Here is a 27,513-nt window from a genome sequence, read left to right as displayed (position 1 = left end):
TTTCTTTAGTTAAAAAGGCAAGACTTTCTCCTACAGAAGACTTTAGGGGTTCATCTACATTAGCATTTTGTATGGAACAGGTCATCCTTACCTAGTATGCTTTGCTTTATAGAAAAGATTGGATTTGGAGCTCACAAACTGAATTCCTGATGGATGCAACAAGCATTAATGGGTATTCAAGTCTATATGACCAGATTATATATTTCCTGCAATTACTTAGAGTGTGGACACCAAATCCTCAACATCAACTGTTTCACTGTGAGAAACCCCATCCCACTGTAGTAACTCAGAACTACCCCAAGAGCTTTCAGATTGCCTTGGTCCCTTTTCTATCTGTAGCTTCTCCAGACATTCACAGATCACTCGACATCACATTTTCCACCTCTGGTCTAAGCTATGCATAATCCAGTTCTTTTAAACAGTAAAAATGGGACATTGTTCTATTTGGCCACACACACATTTTTTTTTACACACCTAAGTTGGGATCAACTCATCTGTTGATGACACCTCATAGTGTGAGCAAATCTTATTAGAAGGCATTTTTCTTCTCTATTGCTCATTTTCCCTTATTAAAATTTTACTTATGTACATTTGAGGCAGACATTAGGCAGCTGTGAACTTAATTACCTGTTGAATATGGAAGAAAGTCTTGAGAGTCCCGAATTTCCCATGTAAGGTTCCTGCTATAAACTGCTTGGAAGTATTCACTGACAGTGGCGTACTGGACAGTCACTCCAAACTCAGCAGAATGCTTGTTAATATAATCCACCAACAGGTCCATGTTAGAGTACTGAACAGATGCATTAAAGAACTGCTTGTCACAGCCCTGAAATTTCAAATGCAGAACAGCCAAATCACTTTGGGTCACATAATTAAGAAGGATCATTTTAAACTCTAGTCTACGTTCCACGGGTATTTCTTTTGATTTTGACTGCCCATATAACTGATATTACTTCCAAAACTATCAAGACTGGGCAGGGTTACCTGCACAGATTGCCTGTAATCATGAAAATACCATGAAAAAGCATAGAGTTTTAGAACCACTCTCTACTTCTTTATATACCATTATCACAAGCACAGAAACCACTAAGTTTTCTTACATTACTGCAAAACTGTGGGTTTGCATCTAGATGTTAGGGATTTATTTGTACTATTAAAAATTACTCCCCATTCCAGCACAATTTTCACTATAGCACAACTACAGAGTGTTATAGTCTACTTCTCATTCTCTACAAAAATAATAAACTCAATCTAAGCAACAGTGTCATAAACAAAGGAGAAAAACAAATCAGTGATTCATCAGTCAGAAAAAGCTTTTCTTTGTAACAACAGGTATTGTGGTGAAATAGTCCATAAAGAACACACATAATCCTTTAATATTGTAATTATGAGACCTACAGCATTGATCAAAATTAGAAACCAGACTGTACATTCAGTTTAGGCAAAGTTATTCTTTCCTAAGGACTTGAAAATAGCAAGAGCATATCAGTGCTATATGTACGTGTAGGATGTAATTAACACAGCATATTGCTGAAGAAAGTGTCTGGGTGACCAAGCAGGGATATACTTGCTTATGGTTCTAGCTAAAATACAAAGACTGCAAGAAAATGATTACACATCTGTTAAGAAAGACCATGTCCTATAATGCTATAATTTTGTTAACACTGAGTTTGTTGAGCTAAGCAGTTAAAAAAGGAAAACATTTAAATAGACAAAGCAAGGGGTAAAAAAGGAAGCAATACTGTAATATATAGTTATGCAAGAGGTTATCTTTACAGCTTTCTCACTTTTTTTCTACCTTGAGTAGGGTGGAAGACTTGATAGACGACTGGCAGGCTATACAAGGAAATTTTATATTATACTAGTTAGTCATTTGGACCACAATCATTAGAAAAACAGTTCATGCCACATGGTTTGTACCAGCATTTCTGCAGTACCTACTGCAGCAAGAACCGTCCACTTACACTCTGGTGTGTACCTGTCTCTTGTAAAGCAAACACTGACCAGGCACTTACCCATGGCCACAACACCTCCCCTGTCCGGAACCAGGCTGCTCTCTCCTTGATGTTTGCCACCATGGTTTGTGCATACAGGTGGAGGTTAGCATCTGTAACAGGGAGACTCATGTTTGGATAAACACCATCTTTTGGTGGATCTGGAAAAGTTGCAAATCCATTCCAAAAAAATCCCGACCTAAGTAGAACAGAGAGCAGTAAGATGTAAATAGGATTTACTCAAAAGGGAAAAACACATCAAAAGGTGCTGGTATAAAATGGGACTAAGAGGCAAAAAAAATCAATTCATATTCATTGCTACTATTTAGGCTTAAGTATTTATTTGGGGGTGGAGGTAGGGGGAAAAGTCTCCAGTTTTCTTTCAACACTGTGCAACTTTTTAAGTCTCCGCTGCTTGCTGGCATAGAACAAAGAAACCATAGGACAAACCAGCAAGCTTTGCAACAATGAGGATGTTCCCCCAAGTAGACTTGATTTTCAAAGAGTATTTTACTGGATAAGCCAGTAAGCAAAATAAATTTTTCAAAAGTTCTCAAATTTCTTCATAAAATAAATGGCAATTTTTTGTTACTTTAGTTTATACATGGACAATAGACACAACCTCAGCTCAAGATAATGCTGAAATAATCTCCCATAGAAAATCAATTAGCAATAGCCAAGTCCCTACAGAGCTTCCTGGAGCTTTCAAATCTTCCAGGCAGAGAAAATAGACCCAGTCCTGCTTTGGGTATTTTCTATTTACAGTAATTAATTTGTTTCACATTTTTATTCTATTTTTTTTTAAATAAGGACTGACATTGTAAGTCACTGTTTTATAAGTAGATGAAAGCCATACCTATGTTTCAAGCCTCCTGGTGTAAGAAAACAAGTCTGCCAATACTTAGAGGTATTTTTAATGCTTGTCAGTACCAAGTGTCACTTTTGAGAATTCAACTGTTAGGTAGTGAGCAAACTTCATTTATTATGATGGAAAGCTGGGGATGCTTAATAATCCTTACTCAGATCTACAGAGTCTAGACATCTCCTTGACCTACCACAGGTCAGGAGAAAGCAGTAGGATACTTTCGAAAGGAAACAGTCAAAGAAAATGCTTAAACCCCAATAATATAAACTCTCAGAAGTGACCAACATTTCTGCATATTTGGGAAATCTTTGGACCTGTTTGAAAAAGGTAATTGTGATGGAGTACAGTAGCTGTACTGATCCATAACATGGGTGAAGATCTCCTGTCTTGCAGACAAGGAAGGAGAGCCCTGCCATACAAACTGAAGCTTCTGAAAAACAAAAAGTAAGAAACCATTACCCTTGATGACATTCACAGAAATACATCATTAACAACTTAAGACTTCAGAGTTCCCATCTTCCCTTCCACCACTTCTAATACTTTCAAGTGCTTTTTCTGAAGATCCAATGCCAATAGTACCCCAGGAAAGGTCCCACACTACATACAGGAGGCCACATCAGTGCCTCTTTCCATTAGAATTGATGCAGGATGAGAGGAGGCAGCACACTGCCAGCACACTAAAATCTAGAGATAAGCTTGGGTTATCACGGCCATTATACCTCAGTTGTTTCAATGGAAGTTAAATACCTATAAGCCAGAAAAGATCCAGATGTAGTCTGACTGGGAGTGGGAATCAATGTTTAACTGATGTTAATGTTTAAATTCTACTGAAGCAGAATTTTACTGTTTTGGAAGCCTTCAGACTGTTGAGGACCAGAAAAAAAAAACATCTAGCCGAGCAAAGATTGTCAAAAGGTCATAAAAGATTTTAACAGAAAGGAAGAACTGCAAATCATTGTAAACACAAGGTGGTAGGTCCAGGCTTCACTAAATTCAACATGTTGTCTTCTTCAGAGACACCTGAGTTTTACCCAAGATTCATAAAAACCGCCTAGTGCCCAGAACACAGTGGTGAGAGAGCGAGCCCCTTATTTTCACACAGTGTAGTGAGTAAAACTCATGACAGATCAGGGTCCAACACAGTGATATGAAAAGCATTTATTGTGTATGGGACACTGTGCAAGAGAAGGCAGAACAGGAAAGAAAACCTGAATTCAGCAAAACCATGACTAGCTGCCACTTTAACTGACCTAGTATCATTAATTTTACAGGCACAAATAAATGTTCTGAGCCTGACAACACTGTGCCCAAAGGTTACACTTTAAAACCACTCACATACAGCCCAACAGATACAAGATTCTCTCAGGGAAAGCTGGAACTCCTAGATGTCTCTGCTTCAAACACTCCTAATTCAGTGTCCATTTAGACTTGCCCATTTGCCCACATTTTTTGTCTTCTTCAGGCTAGACTACATTTTATCACTGACCACAAGTCATGAAGACATTAATTGACCATATAACACAGATTTAATATGTTTCACCATTACCACATGCCATCAGAATGTCCCATTTAAACAAGAAATACCTACATTTTCTTGCCCAGATGACAGAGATTCTTATCTTAATTACATGGTTTAGATTACTGTAAGTAGAGACCAGCAATGGTTTCATTCCTAAGGGTATTTTTACCTTGTTTTTCTGCATGTCAGCCTTCAGATCATAGTCAATACGAGAAATAAGATGAGCATTGAAACCAGCCAGAGCAAAAAGAGTTGGTGTTGTAGCTGAAGCTCCAAAAGGATCAACATGCCAAGAAAACTGAGGCCTGAAGCCAAAGGTTTCATACAAAAACCCATGACCTTCTGCAAAGCAAAATTTGTTTAGGTTAGGAAAACTTCTAAAAGTTAATTTCTTAAGTTTCATAGGCATATTGTGATACAGGTAAGTCCTTGAAGGATAGCTTCTTGTTGCTGTTTCCCAAAGCATTCAAAGTTTTGGGAATTTAATCATTCACACCAAAAAGTTTCATACTGACAATGTTTATATTATTATGCCAAGCATAACTTATAACCATTATAAAAGATTATAACAAAAAGGAATTATTATTAGAGACAGGTCTCGGAAAAAGTACATAGCTACAGACTAGGTTAAGGCTAATAGCCAGGTGGGAATCTTCATGAAAACAGCAACCTGGGGTTTAGTTTAAGTTTGCTTAAAAAGCATAAAACCCATTCTCAGAAAATTTTAGTCTCATATTAATGACAAAAGGACAGGGAATCAAACCATCCACTAAACAAAACTAGCATGAATATGATTATCAGTCATATGAAAAGAAAAAAGCTAAAGGTTAATAGTGAACTTGATACTTGATGTTATTTACAACTAATGTTATTAATAGAGAAATGAGTTTTGAAGAAAGAAACCCTCAAACTAGGAAAGCCCAGACAATAGCATGAACCCAGAAAAATAATTTGAATCAAAGTAAAACTATCAGGAAAGCAGTAGGTTTTATTTGGAAGTCAGGTATATTGCACTTGGATACTCATCATTAAAAAAAAAAAAGAAAAAAAAATTGCAGATCACTATTTCATAGTTACAGAATTATGCTCAGAACGACCTGAAAATACAATAATATCTTCCCTGGAATAACTTTATTTCAAATTTTAATATCACATTTGAGTAAGTGAGGCTGCAAGGCCTCTTTTCACTTCATCTTTCCCATGGTTAATGTCTTCCCTAGCTAAAATTCACAATGTGTTTCAGTATTCTGATAGAGACCTATTTGAAATAGGGTTTTCCAAGCTCCTCCAAAACACTGGAATCCTGGACAGACAAGAGAAGACATGAAATCTAGACCACAAATGTCTGCACTGGCTTTGTCGTCTCAACTTGAACACCACACAATAATTTCCTTTTATGTACTCACACTGAATAGAGGGTTCAAGACAAACAAATGAGAATTTTAAAATACATTAATACTTATGTTCCTGGTTAACAAATTACCAAACTTGAAATTTACTTTTTTAAATAAAGATTATGTTTACACAGAACAAAATGTTAAATTGGAAATAATGTGTTTTTCAGCTAACTACAGTGAATAGAAAATACGTGTTTGTGTTTAACAAAAGAACTCTTCAACCATTTTAGTATTGTATTTGGAGAAGTCCTAGGTACAGTGTTCTAAGCCCATAAAGCAATCTTTAAGCATGGGAGTAAGATGAGAGAAAAAAAAAGTTCATGTCTTCTCCCCCTCTTGGCCAGAGTGTACTGAGGTACAGAAGCAGCTGCTAATCCTGTACTCCTGATAAACACTGACAAGCAAGGAACAAGGCCAGTGGTGCTGTGCAGTCAGATGCAGAAAATAACAGAAGTGTTTTCTGTCCCTTTACTGTCCCATGTAGAAAGCTGCCCAGAGTGTAGCCCTGGCACAGGCAGAGTTTCCATCAGCCATGGCAGCTGGTGCTAACACATCCCCTCCTCGTGGCATAGAGCAGACACCTCTAGCACAGTGGTGGCATCAGTTATCCTGTTTCTGTTTGCACTGACCAATGCAAACAAACCCATGTACTACACGACTATTTAAACCATCAGATGGACACGTGTAACATACAAATGTTAGATGCAAAAGTTAGAAGATTAAAATGGCAAACAGTGCATCTCTTGGAAATATGCACCTCTTCCTAAGAGAAAACGATAATGATTGCAAATGGGGGTTTCTTCATCAAGGAAGTCTTTCAACTTCTTTTAGTTGACCTCAGTGACATTCCCGGTGCCCTGTTCTGCAGAAGACCTTACCTAAACAACTTCCCTGCACTCTGAATTGCAGGGATTTCCTTGAGGAGTGTTTCATACCCTCAATTTCAATTTCAAATAACTATCTTCCCAGGAACTTTGCTCTCAAGCACACACACAAACAAAAGGCCTCTGCTCCAAACAAGTTTATACCTGACAAACCAGCTTTTGGTAACCTTTGTGCCTGCTGAAGAACTGTCATGTCAAAACAAATGGGTTTTTTAAGCAACAATTTTTATACGAATAACACACTAGCTAGTAGAAAATAAGAAATGCTTAAATTAGTTCTTAAGTCAGAAATTAATAGCAATTTTGGAGTGAAAAAAATTAAAACCAAACAAAACCTCCAAGGTCATTATAATGAAAAATAAAAGTTAAATGGAAATATGCATACCCGTCAACTGTAAAATTTGATCATCAATTAGTGTCACAGCTTCATCATGCATCACTTGCCCTCCAATGACAAATTCCAGTCGTCCCTCCTGAAGCAAATGATGGACCTATGATATTGAAATTAAGACACAGAACATAAGCATCATTTCAGTCTTATCCAAGAAGCATTTGATATCACAGCACATTACCTAGACACAACATTTGTCAAGAAGGCATCTAGGACAAAAAGTGAGATAAAAATGAGATACAGGGCTGTCTGTACTGAGGCTATCTAAAGGAGAGTAACAGAGAAAAAAGTATTTCAATGTGCTGCACAGTGCACTGATTTATCCAACTTACACTGAAACCAGGTAACAGGAACGAAGGATGCCAGGTAGACATTGACCTTTTGGTGTTCCTCAGTAATGCTGTTACTGTGCCTTTTTATACTGTCTGAACACCAGACACTGCACTGGCAGCAGCCTGTAATCCTGCCTCAAGGCAGCTAGAGCTGGAGGATTAAAACAGAAGATACTAATGCTTCTCCCAAAATCTTCCTCCTGCTGCATCCAGCTTGGCTTAGGGAAGGCACTTGGTGGCTGGATGGGAGAGCAATATGCAATTCCTTGCAAGCAGCAATGGAGCCCCTGGCAAGCAGTAATATATACAGGCTCCCAGGATTTTAGCTGGAAACTAGATCTGTGGGATCCAGGAGAGAGACAGACAGTGCCATCACACCATGGCCACAAACATCTCTCCTCTACTCCCTATGCATCTATCTTGCCTTTGGGGCACAGAAAAGTTGCTCAACTTGTGACTGACAGAATGCTTTATTAAGAAATAGTTATTCCACAGGTTTGCCTGCCTGAATAACCCACTGCTAACCTTAATGTCTGCTCTTTTTCCTAGTTTAAAAAAATGTCAGTATATTACAACCTGCTCGACTTTTGGTGATGGCTTTTTCTTGGCGGGGGGTGGGTTGGGTTACTTTTTCTTGGTGGGGAGGGGAGAGTTTAATTTCAACTCCTAGATAAAACAGGTATGCTGACAAGTACAGCCTTCTGCAAATGCTGGATGAAGTGGCAGATGGGGTTTGGAGGGAGGAAGGAATAGTCTATGTCCCTTTCTAAAAGTGTCAGGAGTCTTCTGGTTTTATTTTAGTTACTTTAGAAATTCAGAGATATCTCAAACTTCCAATAAGTAAAGTTTATGCAAATATGTATTTTAATCCTCAACATTTTTTTTTAAAATCTGTCATGTAGGATGCCATTTTTAGAGCTATTATGTTTATTTTCCTAGGAACCTTCAGTGTCTACTCAGATAGGATGCCAGATTGTCAATTTTGATTATAATCATTTCTCTCCTTCACAATGTTGTGAAAACGCTTCAGGGCTCAGCATTCCTAAATTAGTTCCAGCCGACTGTGGTGACTGATTAGCATGCTGGGAGACCAGATAACTGATATCTGGTGTCAGCACATAACTGGCCCTGACCTACATGAAAAGAATCTGTAATTATTATTTCCCATTTGGATGGATGTCCAAAATATACCTCTGATCCAAACCTGGGGCCACAGAAATGTTTTTTTAATGTAAGTTTTGTGGAACCACTGAGAGGCTGGAAGCACAAGAAAAATAATTCAAATAATTAAAGTAATATCCAATCTTCTGTCTCCCCAAAAAATAAAAGAAAACAGTATCTGTAAAGACAAGCACTTTTTCTGATCAGAAGGGGGCAAAAGGAAGGAGGAATGGAGGAAACAGAAGCAGTAGTACTATAAGCAGCAGGATGCTATGGTGTTAGAACATATCTGTGATCCTTGGGACCATATTACCCATCAACTCACTCCTACAAACCAGACAGGAGTGGTGTCGGAACCCAAGGTGTCCCTCAGACACTCTTGGATGTTCTGGGCCCAGGGCAGAAGCCTCTGAGACCCTGGCAGGCGGCCAGGGACCCCTGTGGTCTTGAGCTTGACCCATAGAACAATTTACCAACCTTGCAGGAAGAACAAGAAATCACAAAAGTTTAGATATTATAATAGAAGTAGTCAAAAAGTGAAAGGTAGGATTTTTGAGTGCTGTACAGGGGGTTTTAGGCCTTGTACAGGGGGGTCTGAGTTTTGTACACGGGGGTCAGAGGTTCTAAGATGGAGGGATTTGGGCGTGCCCTGTCCTCCTTCTTTCTTCTTCCTATTCTCCATGTTCTTGGTGGTGTTGGCACTCACAGATTGGTTTAGAGTAGAAAGTCACTGTTCAACATAGGTAGTAGGCATTGGGAAAAAACTATAAACACCTAATACGTAATGTGTGATATAAAAGATGGCACCAGCCCCTCGGGGAGGGGAGACGGGGACAGCAAGAGACGGGGACAGCCAGAGACGGGGACAGACAGAGTCAGGGACAATGTCAGGGAGTCTGTGTGCCTTGAGATAATATGCAATAAACTGCCTTGAGACCGGACGACTGAAGACTACTGAGTCTTTCTTTGAAGGCACGGGTTGGAGGAGAGACTTTACCACCATCCGGAGTCACCCAAATCCGGGGAAGACTCCGGCACCTGGCGTCCCTGGGTGGGCACCGACAAGAGACTAATTTACCAGATGACCTCCAACTTCCACCCGAGAAACAGGCACACCCCGAAGACTCCGAAGAGAGAGAGAGCGGACAGCTCCAGACGAAACATCCTGACCTTCACCAAAACAAATCATCCCAAGGACAGCCCAGGGAGGAGAAAAACCAGAAGCGCGCCTGGAATTTCTCGCCTGTGAGCTGCTGGACAGTAATCAGGATCATCTCCGGACCGACCTTGCGCTGACTCGGCTTTTGGTGAGATCGGTTGAGATTAAGAACATGGGGGGGGATACTCCCAAGAGCAGATCCAAGTTTTGTCAGCCCTACAAGGGGTGGCATCCACACATCCTGTGGAGATGGCTCCAAAAGAGCTAAAGGCTCTGTTGTTGTGGGTGCGGTGTAATTACCCGCACACAGAGACACATCTCTTGTTCGAACCAAATTTCTGGCAAGAGATCAATAGGCATTTGCATTATCTGGCCACAAAAAGAGATAAGAATGCCGCAAAACTTTTACCTTCCGCGAGAATAATGTTAGAGTCGTTTTCACAACGCGGCAAGGGGTCTCTCGTTTTACACCAAATAGCTCAGGCTCCTGGAGGAGCACAGGGAGAATTGCCCAGCCAGCAGCATGGGGCAGCTCTCTTCACCACAGATCAAGAGGAAGCAGAATCGCTTCCCGTGGAAAAGCAAGGGGACGATTTTCCAGCACGCCCAGGATCCCCGGATTCCCACAGGTCCTCAGATTCCCCTGAGCCCCCAGAATCTCTAGGGTCCTCCGATGCAGAAACCCCTCAGTCGGTTGCAGATCAGCCGGGGATAGTTGTCACCCTCGGTGAGGGAGGAGATCGGGAATACCCCGAGTCTACACTCACAGGGGGGGGGCTGTAGCAGCACAGGCTGGGGAAGGTGCAGATGGGAGTGTAGAACCCAGGGAGGAGGGGGAGCCGTCTCTCACAGCGGCGGCGGCGAGCAGTTTGCAACAGCCCGCGGCGCCAGAGAGAGCGGGGGGGACTGTGAGGGCAAAGGGGACCAGTGAGAAGGCGGGGGATGCGGGCGCGGCGGTCGTACGTCCCGAGGGTCCCGTGACGCGTGCCATGGCGAGAGCCCGCGCTGCCGTAGTGGCAGCCGCCCGGCAGGCACAGGGTGAAGGCTCCCAAACCACAGCAGCGGCGTTGGCCAGGCAGCAGGCTGAGACAGAGCAAAAAGCTACGGCAAATGCTCGTCTCGCGGCAGCGGCACCGCGCATGCGTGGAATGGAGAAGCGAAACCCAGAAGCCGGGGCGGGGGAGGGCACCTCGCGTGCGGCGGGCGCGACACGAGCACAGACGGGACGGAAGGGACGCGCTTGGGCTGTGGGCGTCGGCACAGAGTCAGGAGAGGCATGTCCCAGTGATGGGCAGTATGGGGTGGATACATCAGAGCCGGAGTGGGATCGGGAAGGTGGCGACGTCAGTCTCGGGGAGGATGAGAGCGCTCCCGAGATCGCGGCTGCGCTGGAAAGAGCAAGGAGGCGCGGCCAGGGTCGGGGCGGGAGCGTCCACACCCCCGTGGTGACACAGGCAGAGATGGGGCGTGTCCAGGGTGCAAGCGTTTGCCAGGGCACCGCCTCCACACCGTTCCCACGGCAATCGACTCATGCGCACTCAGCCTGTGCCCACAGCCAATCCCAGCCAGTCTCAGACATTGTAAAGCTGAAACAGTTGATACAGCAAGAGTCGACATCCCAGACTGCGAGATTTGCAAGTGTAAATCAATTGTTACAAGAATTGCTCAGGGATTTATCAGAGATACAGATACGGGAGCGAACGTCCGAGTCTTTTGCAGTGCCGACCTCAGCCGGTCAGACGACAGCGCCACCCAGTGGCGGGACCGCAATATTGCAGGAGGTTTTGCCGGAGCCGGTTGCCCAAGCCATCGCGCCACCCAGTGGTGGGTCTGTAACATTGCAACACTTTTTTCCAGTTTTATATAAGAAGAAGTCTAGGGCGAGGAAGACTACACCTGCACGACAGCAGGAACCTCCGCTGATTCCAGAACGACATGAGACTCAGGACACTCCTGCTGAGGCGCAGCAACAGGATGATACTGTATGTATTACTGCTTCGGAGGGTGTCCCAGTCTGGACAATTCCAACATCAAGGTCTGCTGATTCCTCATGTCAGGGAGAGTCAATTATAATATCAAAAGGAGTTGTTGAGTTTCTCTTACAGTATCTGACCACAGCCTTGAAGTCACATTCAGAGCTGCTGACTCATCTTTCGAAAATTTCTCAAACAATACAGGGCAGCCATGTGTTTTCCTCTGCAGCAGACGTTCCATTCTCATCCGCAAGCACCCAGCCCTCAGCCTTGCAGATGCCACAGATGTCGGTGAGTTCTGCTGCACCAAAGCCTCGATCACAACAAATAACTCCACTCTACAGGCAAGTACCCACAAAACTTCCAGCTTTACCGAACGCAAAGCTAGACTGGCAGGACATTCGAGCAGAATTAGAAAAGGAAAAAGGTTTATTGCAGGGCTCAGGAAACATCATGATGCCAGTGAGCTATGATGCTCAGGGACAAAACCCAAGGTGGGAACGCCTGGATCGTGGTGCGATCAAAGACTTAGCCAAAGCCATCCGAGACAACGGGTTGTCATCACCGTACTTCAAACAAATGTTGAAGAGCATTTTTGGTATGTATGATTTAACACCCTATGATCTTAAATATCTTGCAACATCAGTTCTTACAGACACCCAGGCTCTTGTATGGCAAAAGGCATGGAGGAGATCCCTGGAGGAGCTGAGAGCCAGATACCAGGGCGGACCAAATGCGAACCTCACCATGGTGCAGCTTGCTGGTGATCCTCCCGAAGACGACCCGATTCAACAAGCGGTGAGGCTCCCACGGAACGTGCTCAGCGACATCAAGGAGGCAGCACGGAGAGCAATCCTACAGATTGCTCCGGCGGGAGTCCAGGACAGCATCTACACGGAGATCAAGCAGGGTCCTTCGGAGCCATTCTCCTCATTTGTGGACCGTCTTTCCCAAGCAGTGGAACGACAAGTAGTCGAAGAGGGGGCGAAACCACATTTGATCAAAAGCCTTGCGTTTTCCAATGCCAACCCGGAGTGCAGGCGGATCATCAGCCTGATGCCACATCAGGCCACCTTGGCAGACATAATAGAGGCATGCAGCAAGGTGGGGACACCACAGCATGTGGCATCCATTGTGAAAGAAGAGTTAGGAGAGCAGATTAAGAAGAGTGTCAAGGAGGTTCTTGCAAATTACACAAAGAACAGTGGCAACACAGGGGGGCGATGTTTTGGATGTGGGGCACAAGGACATATTAAAAAGAATTGCCCACAATTTGCAAAATTCAATAAACCATCAGATCTTTGTCCCCGATGCAGGAGAGGAAGGCATCTTGCAAGTGAATGCCATTCGCAGACAGATGTGGACGGAAGACCTCTACCGCGTTCGGGAAACGGGAAAAAGAGCGCGAATCATCGCCAGCGCGCTCCGACACAAATCATGGCGGTGACGCAAAACCAGCAGGAGCAACCCTCGGAGAAGAACAAGCAGATCCCCTCAGCAGAGCAATCTCCAAAATCCCCAGCGACCCAGACTTGGTACCGCCCGGATTCCAATGCGTGCTGGCAACCACCAAATTGACGTGTTTTTTGGACAACAGCCACACAGTGATACCCACGGGTGTAACTGGGACTTCCTGGAAAAGGCAAGATTTTTTGATAATGGCCAGGGACAGAAGCAGTATTCTTGGACTTGTTGTTTATCCATCCTTGATTTCAGCAAACTACAAAGAGGAGCTGATGGTCACGGCAAAAGCCCTTCAACCACCTTTGACGATTCCAAAAAATACACCGATAGCCCAGGCCATGGCTTTGCCGTCCCATGCAGAAAAACAAATTATGCCGGTGCTTAACAGGCAAGGCTTCTTTTCTAGTGATCAAGCGGAAGTACATGCATCCTGGGTGAAACATTTGAGCCGAGACCGACCCATCGTTACCTGTCGGTTGACTTGTAACGAAAAGACAGTCGTCATTACAGGGATGCTCGACACAGGGGCAGATGTTACAGTCATTTCATACATTTTTTGGCCCCAGGAATGGGACTTGGCTGTACCTTTGGGTTCTCTCGCAGGCATAGGAGGAAGTTCTCTATGCATGCAGAGTGAGAACGCAATCGTCGTCACAGGTCCAGGAAGAAAAACAGCAATCATTCGTCCTTTCATTGTGCAAAAACCCATTACAGTGTGGGGAAGAGACCTCTTAGCACAGTGGGGACTGAGATTGGAATTGGATTTTTAACAGGGGTCACTGTGGCACTCACCACTTTGAAATTGACTTGGAAAACCAATGATCCTGTTTGGGTGGATCAGTGGCCCCTTGAACGAAAGAAATTGAGTGCATTGAAAAAGTTAGTCCAGGAACAACTGCAGAAGGGACACATCAAACCAACAAATAGCCCATGGAATTCCCCAGTGTTTGTCATTCACAAGAAAACTTCAGGATCTTGGAGGCTGCTTCACGATCTCAGGAGGATCAACGAGGTCATCGAAGATATGGGGCCGCTCCAACTGGGGCTTCCATCTCTCTCAATGATCCCGAGAGATTGGTCGCTTGTCATCATCGATCTCAAGGACTGTTTTTTCAGCATTCCGCTTCATCCAGATGATGCTCCACGTTTTGCATTTTCCGTCCCAAGTTTCAACAGGGAAGAGCCCCTGCAAAGGTACCATTGGACCGTTCTTCCACAGGGTCTCAAAAATTCTCCGACCATCTGCCAATGGTATGTGGCTCAAGCTTTGCGTCCAGCGCGGGAGAAACATCCGAGAACAAAAATTGTTCATTACATGGATGATTTGCTCATCGCGGCACCAACAAAACCGGAGTTGCAGAGAGTCCGCGATTGTGTGATCGCAGAAGTTCAAAAGGCAGGAATGGAAATTAGTGCCTCAAAAATACAAGAAATTGCGCCTTGGAAATATCTGGGATGGAAGATCACAAAGCAAACAATAAGGCCACAAAAACTGGAGATCAACACAAAAATCGCCAATCTGCAGGATTTGCAACAGCTTTTGGGGGAGATCAACTGGATGAGACCGATCTTGGGAATCACAAATGATGACATTTCATCACTGCTCGATCTCCTGAGAGGGGACAATAACATCAAATCTCCCAGAACTCTCACACCTGAAGCACGGAAAGATCTTGAAAAGATCACAGACATGATTCAACACAGACAGGCACATCGTTTTGCGGAATCGCTGCCTTTCCACTTGGCAGTGTTGGGGGAAACAACACAACTGTATGGGTTGATTTTTCAATGGGATTCATCTCAGGGAGACCCTCTACTGATGATAGAGTGGGTTTTTTTAGCTTACAGGCCCTCAAAAACAATTCTCACAGACTTGGAGATGATGGCTCAGATCATCATCAAAGCAAGAACAAGGTTGCTGACAATGTCAGGCAGGGATTTCTCAATCGTTCATTTACCTCTAAAGAAAGATTATTTTGAATGGGCAATGCAAAAATCACAAGATATCTCCATTGCGTTGTTAGGGTATCCATGGGTTTGCACAGTTCATTTCCCACCTCACAGAATGCTAAATGCAAAAATAAGTTTTAGAGAAAAACCAAAAATAAGTCAGGAACCAGTGGAAGGTGTGACAGTGTTCACTGATGGTTCAGGGAAAACCCACAAATCAGTGATCACATGGCAAAACCCAAAAACAGAGGAATGGGAATCAGACATCAAGACAGTGCAGGGTTCACCACAAATTGTAGAATTGGCAGCAGTGGTCAGGGCTTTTCAGTTGTTTCCGAAACCTCTCAATCTGATCACAGACTCAGCATATGTTGCGAATGTGATCAAACGATTGGAGGGATCACTGCTGAAGCACACAGATAATGAAATCTTATATTCATATTTATCATGCATAAGAACAATCCTAGAAAATAGGGAACACAGATACTTTGTTACACATATCAGGGCGCATTCCTCACTTCCAGGGTTTTTGGCAGAAGGGAATGCTCGCGCAGATAAGCTCACGATGCCCATCTTACAGACATTGCCAGACATTTTTGAGCAAGCAAAATTGAGCCATGCATTCTTCCATCAAAATGCTCAAGCATTGATGGAATCCTTTCGCCTTTCAAAAAGCCAGGCGAAAGAAATCATCAGTGCTTGCCCAGATTGTCAACTTGTGCAGCCACCTGCATCCACAGGAGCAGTCAATCCAAGAGGATTGCAAAGTCTCCAGCTGTGGCAAACTGATGTCACAAAATACCCATCTTTTGGGCGGCTCAAAAACATCCATGTTTCAGTTGACACATTCTCAGGGGCAACATTTGCATCATTACATACAGGGGAAACCGCAGAACATGCCTGCAGACACTTTTTACAAGCATTTGCATCATTAGGGGTGCCACAAGAAATAAAAACAGATAATGGACCAACCTACACAGGCAAAGTGCTTGACAGATTCTTAAAAAGATGGGGAGTCAAACACATTTTCGGTATTCCTCATTCTCCCACAGGTCAAGCAATCATTGAAAGAACACATCATACCCTGAAATCCCTTTTGGATAAACAGAAAAGGGGGGAGGCAGGTGCAACACCTTATATGCGGTTGAACAAAGCTCTGTATGTGTTGAATTTTTTAAATGGCTCTTTCTCAGAGCCCACTCCACCAATTATCAGGCACTTCACGAACAACACGCAAGCAAAGCTAAGGGAAAATCCTTTAGTTCTGATCCGAAACCCAGAGACAGGACAAATCGAAGGCCCATTCACATTAATCACTTGGGGCAAGGGTTTCGCTTGTGTCTCCACAGGGCGAGGGCTGAAGTGGGTGTCAGCAAGGCACGTGAAACCTTACCGGGTGCAGACGCAAGCGGACGCAGATCCAAGAAGCAAAGACACAGGCACGCAAACGAAGGCAGACAACGGCGCTGCAAACATCTCATCAGACAACGATTGACAACTCAGAGACTTGGGGTTCTTCTTGGGACTTGAGTGTCATTCGGGTGTTGCTGCACTGCAAGGTTTCTCACAGAAAGTGAGGACATGGGCATGGGGTTCAGACAGATAGTGTTCATGTGCTTCATTCTTTTGCCTGTTGCCATGAGCAATAGGGCACATTTTCCCATGAGACAGCCAAAGGGAAATGTGTGGGAAACTTTAGCAAAGGATGGCATGTCTGGACACAGTTCCTTCCTGTGGCTCATTTCGAACCCCAGGAATTGGACATCTTTGGGTCAACAAGAATGAAATTTTGCATCATATTCAACCCATCGGGAGTGACAGAGACAGATAACCACACGATAGATGTCACTCCAAACCAGCTCTTTTACAGAAATGCATCATCCTGGTGCAATTACACCAAGATGATGAGCAAACTATCCCCCCAGAATCCAGCCGTTTTACCAAAAGGAATTTTCTTGATTTGTGGGGACAGAATTTGGCCTGCTATCCCTGCAAAAATCAGGGGCGGTCCATGCAGCATTGGAGAACTCTCATTGATAAAACCCAATTTGAAAACTTTGAGGGAACAGTCACACAGGAAAATAAGATCCATTGAACAATATGGCCCAAATTGTGATGATGAGGTTTATACCTGGAACAAGGCTCGGAGAATTGCAGTAGCAATTTTCTCACCCCAAGCAGCATCGGGGGTGGCCTTGACACAATTGGACCACATAGCGTGTTGGTTGAGCAAACACACTCGTGCCATTTCCTCTGCACTGAGCGACATGTTAACAGATATCGACAGTGCGAGACAAGCAACACTCCAGAACAGGGCGGCAATTGATTATTTGCTGCTATCACACGGACATGGGTGTGAAGAATTTGAGGGAATGTGCTGCATGAACTTGTCTGATCATTCGAAATCTATCCATGAAAACATAAAACAAATGCAAAATAGCATCAACAAATTGCAAAAGGTTACAGGATCATGGTGGGATGACTTCATCAACCTTTTTAGTCTCTCACCATTGTGGAGGGAGCTTTTGAAGATAGCATTTTATATTCTTACAGGGTTTCTAGTTCTCCTGCTTGTTCTGCCGTGCATTTTTCTATGCACTCGGCGGGTCATGGACAAAGTGGCAAGACAGGTCTTCTTGGTGCAAACAGGAGGGGGAGATGTCGGAACCCAAGGTGTCCCTCAGACACTCTTGGATGTTCTGGGCCCAGGGCAGAAGCCTCTGAGACCCTGGCAGGCGGCCAGGGACCCCTGTGGTCTTGAGCTTGACCCATAGAACAATTTACCAACCTTGCAGGAAGAACAAGAAATCACAAAAGTTTAGATATTATAATAGAAGTAGTCACAAAGTGAAAGGTAGGATTTTTGAGTGCTGTACAGGGGGTTTTAGGCCTTGTACAGGGGGGTCTGAGTTTTGTACACGGGGGTCAGAGGTTCTAAGATGGAGGGATTTGGGCGTGCCCTGTCCTCCTTCTTTCTTCTTCCTATTCTCCATGTTCTTGGTGGTGTTGGCACTCACAGATTGGTTTAGAGTAGAAAGTCACTGTTCAACATAGGTAGTAGGCATTGGGAAAAAACTATAAACACCTAATACGTAATGTGTGATATAAAAGATGGCACCAGCCCCTCGGGGAGGGGAGACGGGGACAGCAAGAGACGGGGACAGCCAGAGACGGGGACAGACAGAGTCAGGGACAATGTCAGGGAGTCTGTGTGCCTTGAGATAATATGCAATAAACTGCCTTGAGACCGGACGACTGAAGACTACTGAGTCTTTCTTTGAAGGCACGGGTTGGAGGAGAGACTTTACCACCATCCGGAGTCACCCAAATCCGGGGAAGACTCCGGCAGAGTGGCTACACATCTTTTTTTCTCCCGTAGTTAAAGCACCCAGTAAGGAGGTAGGAATGGTTCACACAAGAAAATTCTGTGTAAATAATGTGCTAAGAACTACAAGGTTCCCATCTGGCTGAGTACTGCTGCAGTACATTTCACTCTTACATATTCTCTTGTCTGAATTGAAAAACCAACTTCTGTACCTAGGTTTGGGAGAGGTTTTACGGTGACCTCTGTGAGCCAGACAGAAGTTTGATAAGAGGATCCATGTTTACCCCTGAAAGGATTTTCTACCAAGGTCGTTGACATAGAAACCAAGAAAGAAAGAAGGATAAGTAAGAGAAAACTGCAATTGTCAGTTTCAATAAGCACCTTGTTTGTCTTTGGTGGCCAGTGAGTAAAGTGTAAACTTATGAGTTTTGTAAGAATGTATAAAAAGCATGCATGCTATAATAAAAACAGTTTGAAGCCTTCTGAAAATGGAGTGTATTGCTTTGTATTGTGACTGTCTCAACTATGACACCCAGGCCGTACTTTTTACTAGTTTTTAATGCTATAGTTCAATACAAAGCAGACACTTCAAAACAAACTAGAATTACATCCTGTATTCCAAGTAAACCACTAAATTACAAAAAAAAAAAAAATTTAAAAAAAAAAAAAAAAAATTAAAACCAGAGTGCCTACACCACAGAAAATCATTAATGCTAGAATTCAAGTGGAAAAAGCAGGGCAGTAACCAGAGTGACCTAAATTCAGGGACCAATATTTACAACTTGCTAATGTTAAAACAGATCATTTATCTGCAAATTAGAGTTTCAAAGTTAGACACACACGTTTAAGAGGAATTTAGTTTTAAACATTTTAATTTTGAGAGAATAAATGATAAAGTAACTAGAGAACTGGCTATACAATGGGTAGCAACAATTACAAATAATTAGGCTAAGAAACTAAAGCCTGACTCATAGGTACTAAATTTTGCACTACCAAGGTCAAACATGATACACATTATTCTTTTGGATTCCACATAATAGCAGGAATAGATATTAGAAACATGGGGCTTGACTTTACATTTGAGTTACAGCAGCAGAACATACTTGAAATAAGATCAACTTACCTTTGAAAGTTGTAGGACTTTCCTCTCCTTCTACAAAGCAGTTCCTATGCTATTTTCTTCCCCACTTAGAGTACAGTTTTCTAATTTAACAAATCTACAAGAAAATTGTCCTACAACAGGCAACTATGGGCAGAGTGCCCCCACAAAAACTGCAAACTGCCTAAACCCAGCAAAACCTCTCCTGCAAAGATCAAGCTGTGCACAGGATGTTATTTGAATATGGAACATAACAGAAGATTCAGAATAGTGAAGAACTATGTGAAAAAAAAAAAAAAAAAACAACAGACAAGAGGTGTGTTTTTTGCATGATGCTTCAAACATCCAGAACTTTAAACAAACTGAAATGTAAAGAACTGTTGTTCGGACCCTGGTAACAAAACAGACCATGGAGTTCTAAGTACCCATGGGAAGCTGCACCTGTACACCCTATGGTTTTAGGATCCAAAATAAACAACCAGCTGCTAGCCTATCAGTCCAGTCTTTGATTCAGCATGTTTGTTTCATGTCAGAGGAAAGAAGAAGTGACAAATAAAACTCCACAATGATGTTAGTGGGAAAAAAATCACTGCCATTAAATGTACAGTCACTGCTTTGCTGTACTGTTTGTGCTTACACATGGCAGGTTTTTGAGCAGTACTTAACTGGAGAGAACAAAAAGTTCCTTCTTGTGAGCAGTGATAGGTTTCAGATGTTTTAATGGATATCGTTGTGGCCATTTTCAGGTTCACCCACATCTTAAAGTAGCATGCCCCCAGGTAAGTAAGTTGCCAATGAAACAAGAACTGTAAAGTGTAAAAAATCTTCAGTGCAAAGGTTACTACCTCCTACTGCTCTAATCTATAGCTGGGGTTTAACCTCTTGCAACTGCCTTTAGAGTTAAGGTCCTTTAAGTACTAGATTCAGAGGCAGCATATACTAGACCTGGGTAAAAAGCAAATGGTGAAGGACTTTGCCCCTATTTATTCCCTGAAAAGAGTGTGAATTCTTTGTTAGTAGGAAGCATGGCTCTAGTGCAATTTACCTGCTGCTTCTGTGTATCTGTGGCTACCATATCCCACCAGAGTCGAAAGAACTCCTGCTCCACCGCAATAAATTTGCGCTGTTTTCCTTTCATTAGCTCTTCTATAACGGTAGTGTAGACATTTGCTGCATAAGCGTGCATACTTTCCTGAAAGAAGAGAAAAGGCAAATAAGCTCTGTTTTGCCTAAATTAAAAGAGTTGTTTTAAGCACTCATTGGGCTTGAAAAGAGAGATACCAAAAACCTCACATTTGTTGCATGCTTCCTTTATACACTAAGAAAGATCGAGTTCTGTCTACATACAGCCTTTGGCCCTTGCGCTTCAGAAAACATCCTCCTGACTGGGGACCTGACTAGACCAAGGTGCAGCTTCTCCCAATACCAGCACCAATATAGGCTTTCTTTTAGACACACTGGGAACAGCTTACCCCGTTCCTCACTGCTCACCTTAAATCATTGATGCCATGAACGATAATATTTTGCACCAACATAGTTACGGGCCCCACATGCACACTTCATTCTCCCATTCCAGCTCTTCTTTTGATGGCCTGAATTACCAGAATTGCTTCTTCAGAGCAAGTATGACTCTGTGCTGTGCATTACCAGTACAATGCAGTGATGCATCTACTGTAAATTGTATTATTATGAAAAATAACTCTATTTTGCTGGATGTTTTAGAATAGAGCAAAACCAAGCTGGTAAAAGAATCATAGAATGAGGTCAACTGTTGACACAGAAAGTGTGAGATTTTATGCATCTACCCCATTTTGCTCCTAAAAACACCTCTATTCCAGAATGAGGCCTATGGACTTTTATTGCAATGCAAATATGACAGCTGTACCCTTCAAATAATCTACCACAGTGTTATATCATATGATATGGCATCAAATTAACAACACCATGCTAATATTGAAGTTGTGCACACAAAGAGATACTTTTTGTACACTTACCTTGACCAGAAAAACTTTTGTTGCCCAGATCCAATCTGCCACCTTTTACTTAATTTTAAAGAGATTGAGAATGTCTAAAGACAACAGCCAACATCCTAGGATTTCCTGAGATGTCTGTCTTTCCATCTGCATGTTATTGGACAGTTATTTTACACTAACCATATAACACTAATCTAGTTAAGTGTTACACTTATCTAGTTAAGTACCAGTTAAATTACTGGTACTTAAGAACACTCACCACAAAATGTAAATCCTAAAGTGGTTGACACATAGATCTCTCCCCATTGAAAAACTAAGGGACATGACATACAAAACATGAATGCAGAGTTTCAATTTCGGTAAATTTCCTACATGAAAATTACCATTTGAAAAAAAGAGATGATGTAATCCAAATCAGAAATTAACATTTCCTAGTGCCTTGCTTTCCACAACACAAACACACTTTTGTAAAAATGCTCATGCCACTAGAAAAAGAAAAACATTTGTGTGTAGGAGGAATGGCTTAAAATACTGTTGGGTTTATCTAAATAATTTCTTCCTCAATTATTCTCCCATTGGTTCATAAGGGTTTTTTGAAATCAAGATTATTAGACACTTAAAACAATGTGAAATTTTAACTAAGGATTTGAAGTTTTAGTTTTGTGTTCTCTTATGCAATTTCCAAGTATGAGTTTGAAGTATTAAAGGAGAAATTCATTAATCTTTCCTAAAAAGGGAACATGCACAGCAGAGATAGTGGGTGAGCCACTAGCTCTTTATTAGTTAGGCCTAATGCCATTTCACTTTAGTGAGTGAAGTATCCACAGCATCTGTCACACATAAATGAAAATATTTCATAGTAACGAAGAAGAATTCAGGATTAGGATTTTGACTAACAAATGTAAAAGGTATCAGGCCCCACCTGATTAATTTTGCTCTGCATTTCATGTATTTAGCAAAAATTAGTTTGCTACTATACTTCAGAGGCAGGCTACTATATTTCAGAGGCTAGGCTCCAACCTCACCCCCGCCATCGAGGACCTGGGATCTTGCTCTCCTAAGAAATGACAGAAGGTTTTCCTGGGGTTTTGGCTTTGTAACAAGATAAACATAAAGACCATGAAAATCTGCCACATCAATCCCCATCACAGAGAATAAGACTAGCCTTTAAAAAGCCCCAAAAAACCCCATCAGGAGCATTCTGCTGAACACAGGCACACAGAAACCCACAGCTCAAGGGCAGGGCTCCTAGGCTGACCATGCCTCCTCCAAAGGAGGATCCCGAAGCACCAGGGGATGGCGGACACACCGGGGCAGACACGGGGCAGGGGCTGCACCGGCCAAGGATTCGCGCGTTTCTCCGCAGGCGGCGCGCCCCGGGAGCCCGGCCCCGGTACACGGCTGCGGGCAGCCCTGCCTGCGGCTCAGCCCCGGGAGCCCGGCCCCGGTACACGGCTGCGGGCAGCCCTGCCTGCGGCTCAGCCCCGGGAGCCCGGCCCCGGTACACGGCTGCGGGCAGCCCTGCCTGCGGCTCAGCCCCGGCCGCAGCGAACCTCCCCCACCCGTGCGGCGCCCCCGCCGACCTGCACCGTGTACACCCAGCCGACGTCCATGTGGCTGTGGGCGACCACGAAGGCCCGCAGCTCGCCGCCGGCCCGCGGGAGGAGGGCGAGGAGCGGGAGCAGCGGCAGGAGCAGGATGCGCGGGGGAGCCATGGCTGCTGCGGCGCTCCCGCCGCACTTCCGCGTCCCGCGGCACCGCCTCCCCGTTCGGAATGAAATAAATAAATAAAAGAAGGGGCAGGAGTCTCCTGTGGAGTGGGAGGGTGCCGAGGCCCGACGGGTGACTCCGCCTTAGCCCCGAGCGGCGCTGCGGGTGAGCGAGATCGCCGTAGCGGGGCTGAGGGACGGAAAGCTCAGCCCCTGAGTGGGAATTCCGGAGCTGGTGTTTGGGTAACACTGGGCTGCTCAGGGAGAGGCTGAGTTCTGCACCTTGGACATCTATAAATCTTTTTTGTTTTCCTTTGAATTGAGCGCGAGTACTTTATTTCGTGGTATACTACTTCATTACGGATTATTGTCTGCATCTCTGAAGTTTTGAAATCGAAAAGGGTTAAATTTTATGTGGTTGACCTTCTGATCCCGTTGGAATTGGTTTTGTCACTTGTTTTATCGCTATTAGGAACAGGTGGACCCTGTGCTGAGAACTGGAAAGGTAAACACTTCTGTTTAAGCTGCATAAAGTCCTAGTGAAAAAGGAAAAAATCCAACCCCAAACTAAAAGTATTGTCGTATAGTATAGTCCAGTCTCCTCAGAAGTTTTTTGTAAGCAGATGCACCAGTTTCTGCCTATTAAATCATTGTGATAGAGAAAGCCAAAACAGATAAAACTATTTTTTTAAACTTGGATTCTTTAAAAAACATATACTATAGTACAGATCAAGTTATAGTACTACTTTCCTTAAGCTTTAGTTTGACTAAATCACATACTTTTAACAGCAATACAATTCTGAAATGACCAAAAATATCATATCAAAGTCCTCACTTTGTGCAAAAGTAAAGAACATCATATGGGGAAGAGTAACTGCTCCCACCTTCAAGTTTGGTATGGATTTAGCATTACTAGATCCCAAACCTAGTTAAACCAGTCATCCCTCTGTGACTGAAGGAAACAATCACAAATAGCTTAGTAGTGTCCATCTGCAGATTTTAATAAAAGATTAATTCATTCTGGACTAGCTGGCTCCTGGGTGCAAATTAAAACATCTCAATATTCAAGACACCTATAAAAAAGGATCACACAATTTGTATTGATCTCCTCATTTTAAAAAGAAAAAAACACGTGCTGCTTTACATACCAAATTTGGTGATTTTTTTTTAACATATAAAGTTTGTAAGTGATTGAAGTCCAGAATAGGAAATACTTTTTATAAATCAGTAGTAATGAGGTGAACACAATAAAATGGCCACATTCCATAAAACTTAAATCTAATATGAATAGATTCTCCCAGAACAGGGCCTTTGTTTGTTAATTCATATGGTTTAGAGTTTTCTGTGAAAATAAAAGGCTAACACTGGAATGCTAATATAAGTTTTATTTTTGATAATACATTGTCAAGAAGAACAATCCAGGTCTATAGGTAATTTTAGGGGAAGTTAGTATCACTACAAGCAGCTGGATGAAGCTTTACTTTAATACAGCTCTATGATACATGTTTCCCCCTCAAATCATCAGCATAAACCTGTTCATTCCAAGAATGCTAGTGCACATCCAGCAAACATATGGCCTGGGGATATATATACACACACTGTCTAAACAAACTGGTGTTTTTACCTCAGAAGGCAATATTATCTTTGTAATTTAGGTGAAGTTCCCAGGAAAGCTTAAGTATCAGTGTTTTGCTTTGTTTCTAAAAGTACCTGTGAATATTTGCTGAATGTTACTCCCATTTTAAATCTATTTCCTTCAGAAACTGTAATTGTCCTCCTTATCCTTTCACAAAGGCCGCAGTGTGCCACTGTCTTGGATGGAGTGGAGAAGAATGTGAATCAAACTGCCCGCAGTTTACACACCTGAAGGTATCAGGAGGGTTTCTGCTTGCTGCAAGAAGGGATGAATGGTATGTCAGGTGGAATTTATGCCAAAAACAATTCTTCCCTGCCACTTACATACCACTCCACAAACAGCAAAAAGATAGATGGAGGAGCCAGTGTAGTTGTGTCATGACAGCTGCCTATGTCGATACTTTATCCTCTTGTTGGCTCCTAATCTCATAGTATGACTTGATTATAGTCTTCCTCTCTTCTTTCTTAAGCTTTTCTCATTTGCCTATACGAAGTGTGGCTGCTCTTTTTGACACAAACTGTGCCATACGTGGGCCTCTGACACTGTTACCTTGATAAGACAGAAGCTGTAGGCAGGATGCTGCCAACTACAAGCTAAGAGTCACAATTGTCTTAAATTAGGTATCAAGAAAGTCACCTGGTGAAGAGAACAATTAACGTACCTTTATATTTCCCTCCTGACATGTTTTTGGGGTAGAAGTCTCTAAGAATAAAGGCATCTATTAACATATATTTGCTCTAGCTGACTGTTTCAGTGTTTTATAATTTGCCATTTCCCTAACCATTTCCTACTGAAGGCAAAGGTCACTGCAAAGTCTAAGGAGCCCTTTAGACTTACGTGGTAACAAGTTTGCTTTCTTACTAACCTCTCAGGGATGCGGTAAAGACAGTTTGTGTATCCACACGGGTTCGTGGACCAGATGAAAACCACTCTCCAGCCTTGCAGTGCATATATAACCTGACAGTTCATGTGGCATTTGTAGCCTTAATCAGTAGCCCAAGTGGCCTAGGGACGGTAAGAGAACTGAAGGGAATGCTGTGGGGCGAATGCAGCCGTGGTGAGGCGGGAGCGTCACTAGGGCCACTGGCAGTGGGTGCCACTGGCAGTGGGTGCCTGGTGTGTGGTGTCCCCCCCCAGGGATGCGCGTCCAGGCTTCGGGGGCAGCCGGGATGCGCGCCCATGCTCGGCAGGCTGCTCGCACCGCAGGCACGGGCGGCACCTAAGGGGGAGCGCACACCGAAACGGGGCGGGCAGCAGGGAGGGCTCTCCTGGCCGGGGCAAGGCCAGGCTGGGGCACCGCATCCCGCCCGAGCCGCCGTGGCCGTGGCCGGGCTCGGCTCGGACTGCGCGGCCGCCCGGCCCCGCCGCGCTGCCGGGGCTCTCTCGCACCTGCGGGGCCGCGGCGGGGCCGGCGCTGCCGGGCGCGGCGGGTCCTGGCGAGGCTGCGCCGCCTCCGCCGGGAGCTCCGGGCGGAGCCTTCCCTCCTTCCCGTCCTCCCTCCCCCGGCTCCCCGAGCACCCCGAGGCAGCGGAGGCTGCCTGCGCCCGCTCCGCTCCGCTGGGAGAAGGAGGAGGCGCCCCGAGCCACGGGCGCTGGGAGCAAAGCAAAGAACAGTTCAGAGCAGTGGGCGCATTCCGGAGGGCAACACCCATGTCCCACAAACAGGGTATCTGGAAACGCGCTCCTTCCCCCGGCACTCGCTGTCCCCTCTCATCCCTCCGTTCCCTTCTCAGCCCCCTCCATTCTCTCCTCCCCGCTCTCTGCTTCTCCCCCTCGCCGCCACTTTCCCTTGTCCCTTCCTCAGCCCTGTGCCCGCGTTGGCCCCATGCCCGACTGACTGTGCCTTTCCTCCTGCCCAGCCGGCGGCCCCCCCGGCGAGAGCGCGGCTGACTGGTGCCTCTACCAGCTCAATGGAGCGGCCGAGTTCGAGGTCTCTGAGGGTGAGTACAGGGATGCTGAGGGGGCGCGTCCCCTCGCCCTCTGTCCCGGCCGGCAGCGTGTGGAGAAACGGGGCTCGCTGGTGCCAGAGACACCGTGGCAGCCGCCCCAGCGTGTGTGCCCAAGGGCAGGTGTGGAGGTGGGCTGGCAAAGGGATATCTGCCGGTGGTTTGCATGTTACAGGCCTTGTGAAAGTGTCTTGGCTGGTTTTGTTTTGGCTTTTTTGGGGGGGGGGGGGGGGAAAGTTTGTTTTACATGTAGCAGCTTAGATGGCATGAGTCCTTCTGACCTTGGTGTCAGTGGGTGTTGGTGCAAGATGGGCTGGAAAGTTTTCTGGCCTTTTTCTACTCTTAACTTCGAAGAAAGAAGTCATCTGGAAAGTTTTATTTATTAATGTTCTGTGATCAGAAGAGGATCTTCGGGTGTCAGGGCAGGAAAGCCTCTCATACCAGCCATACCAAACTGTGTATGGTTTTGAACATGCAGAGTATCTAAACTTAGGTGTGAACTGAGTACTCCAGGATGCCAGATGTGTAGTGTGCTGTGCCCATGAGCATCTTCCAGTATCTGTTGTCAGTGAGTTAAGTGGAACTAAGACCTCATCTTGATGTTTTTGGTCTGCTGGGGTTATGGATTTCTAAGAAGAGTGTATTTAGTCTTTGTAAATATTTAAAATGCATCAGAAGTTGAGTTAGACTGAAAAACTTTCCAATACTGAGGAAGGTGGCACCCTGTAGTAGATTG

General features: G+C 44.2%; 2 protein-coding genes across 3 annotated transcripts in view; one reads left to right on the top strand and one right to left on the bottom strand.

Moving 5' to 3' along the window:
• The window catches only part of MAN2B2 (mannosidase alpha class 2B member 2), a 36,236-nt gene extending 13,023 nt beyond the window's left edge, over window positions 1-23,213 (bottom strand). For both annotated transcript variants that reach the window (XM_053940539.1, XM_053940540.1), the window contains exons 1-7: window positions 23,070-23,213; window positions 20,559-20,705; window positions 7,045-7,150; window positions 4,548-4,720; window positions 3,174-3,289; window positions 2,016-2,193; window positions 628-826 (exon numbers count right to left, since the gene is read on the bottom strand). In XM_053940539.1, the coding sequence (XP_053796514.1) occupies window positions 628-826; window positions 2,016-2,193; window positions 3,174-3,289; window positions 4,548-4,720; window positions 7,045-7,150; window positions 20,559-20,705; window positions 23,070-23,201 (1,051 nt within the window). In that variant the 5' untranslated portion in view covers window positions 23,202-23,213. The remainder of the gene's footprint in view (window positions 1-627; window positions 827-2,015; window positions 2,194-3,173; window positions 3,290-4,547; window positions 4,721-7,044; window positions 7,151-20,558; window positions 20,706-23,069) is intronic.
• Window positions 23,214-26,468: 3,255 nt separating this feature from the next.
• Window positions 26,469-27,513, top strand: part of PPP2R2C (protein phosphatase 2 regulatory subunit Bgamma) — a 193,539-nt gene continuing 192,494 nt past the window's right edge. The window contains exons 1-2 of the mRNA XM_053940769.1: window positions 26,469-26,497; window positions 26,691-26,771. Coding sequence (XP_053796744.1) covers window positions 26,482-26,497; window positions 26,691-26,771 — 97 coding nt within the window. The 5' untranslated portion in view covers window positions 26,469-26,481. The remainder of the gene's footprint in view (window positions 26,498-26,690; window positions 26,772-27,513) is intronic.

The sequence above is a fragment of the Vidua chalybeata genome, chromosome 4 (assembly GCF_026979565.1).
Source record: "Vidua chalybeata isolate OUT-0048 chromosome 4, bVidCha1 merged haplotype, whole genome shotgun sequence".
Taxonomy (NCBI): Eukaryota; Metazoa; Chordata; class Aves; order Passeriformes; family Viduidae; genus Vidua; species Vidua chalybeata.
The sequence above is the reverse complement of the archived record's forward strand: the minus strand, read 5'-3'. Positions and strand labels throughout refer to the sequence as shown.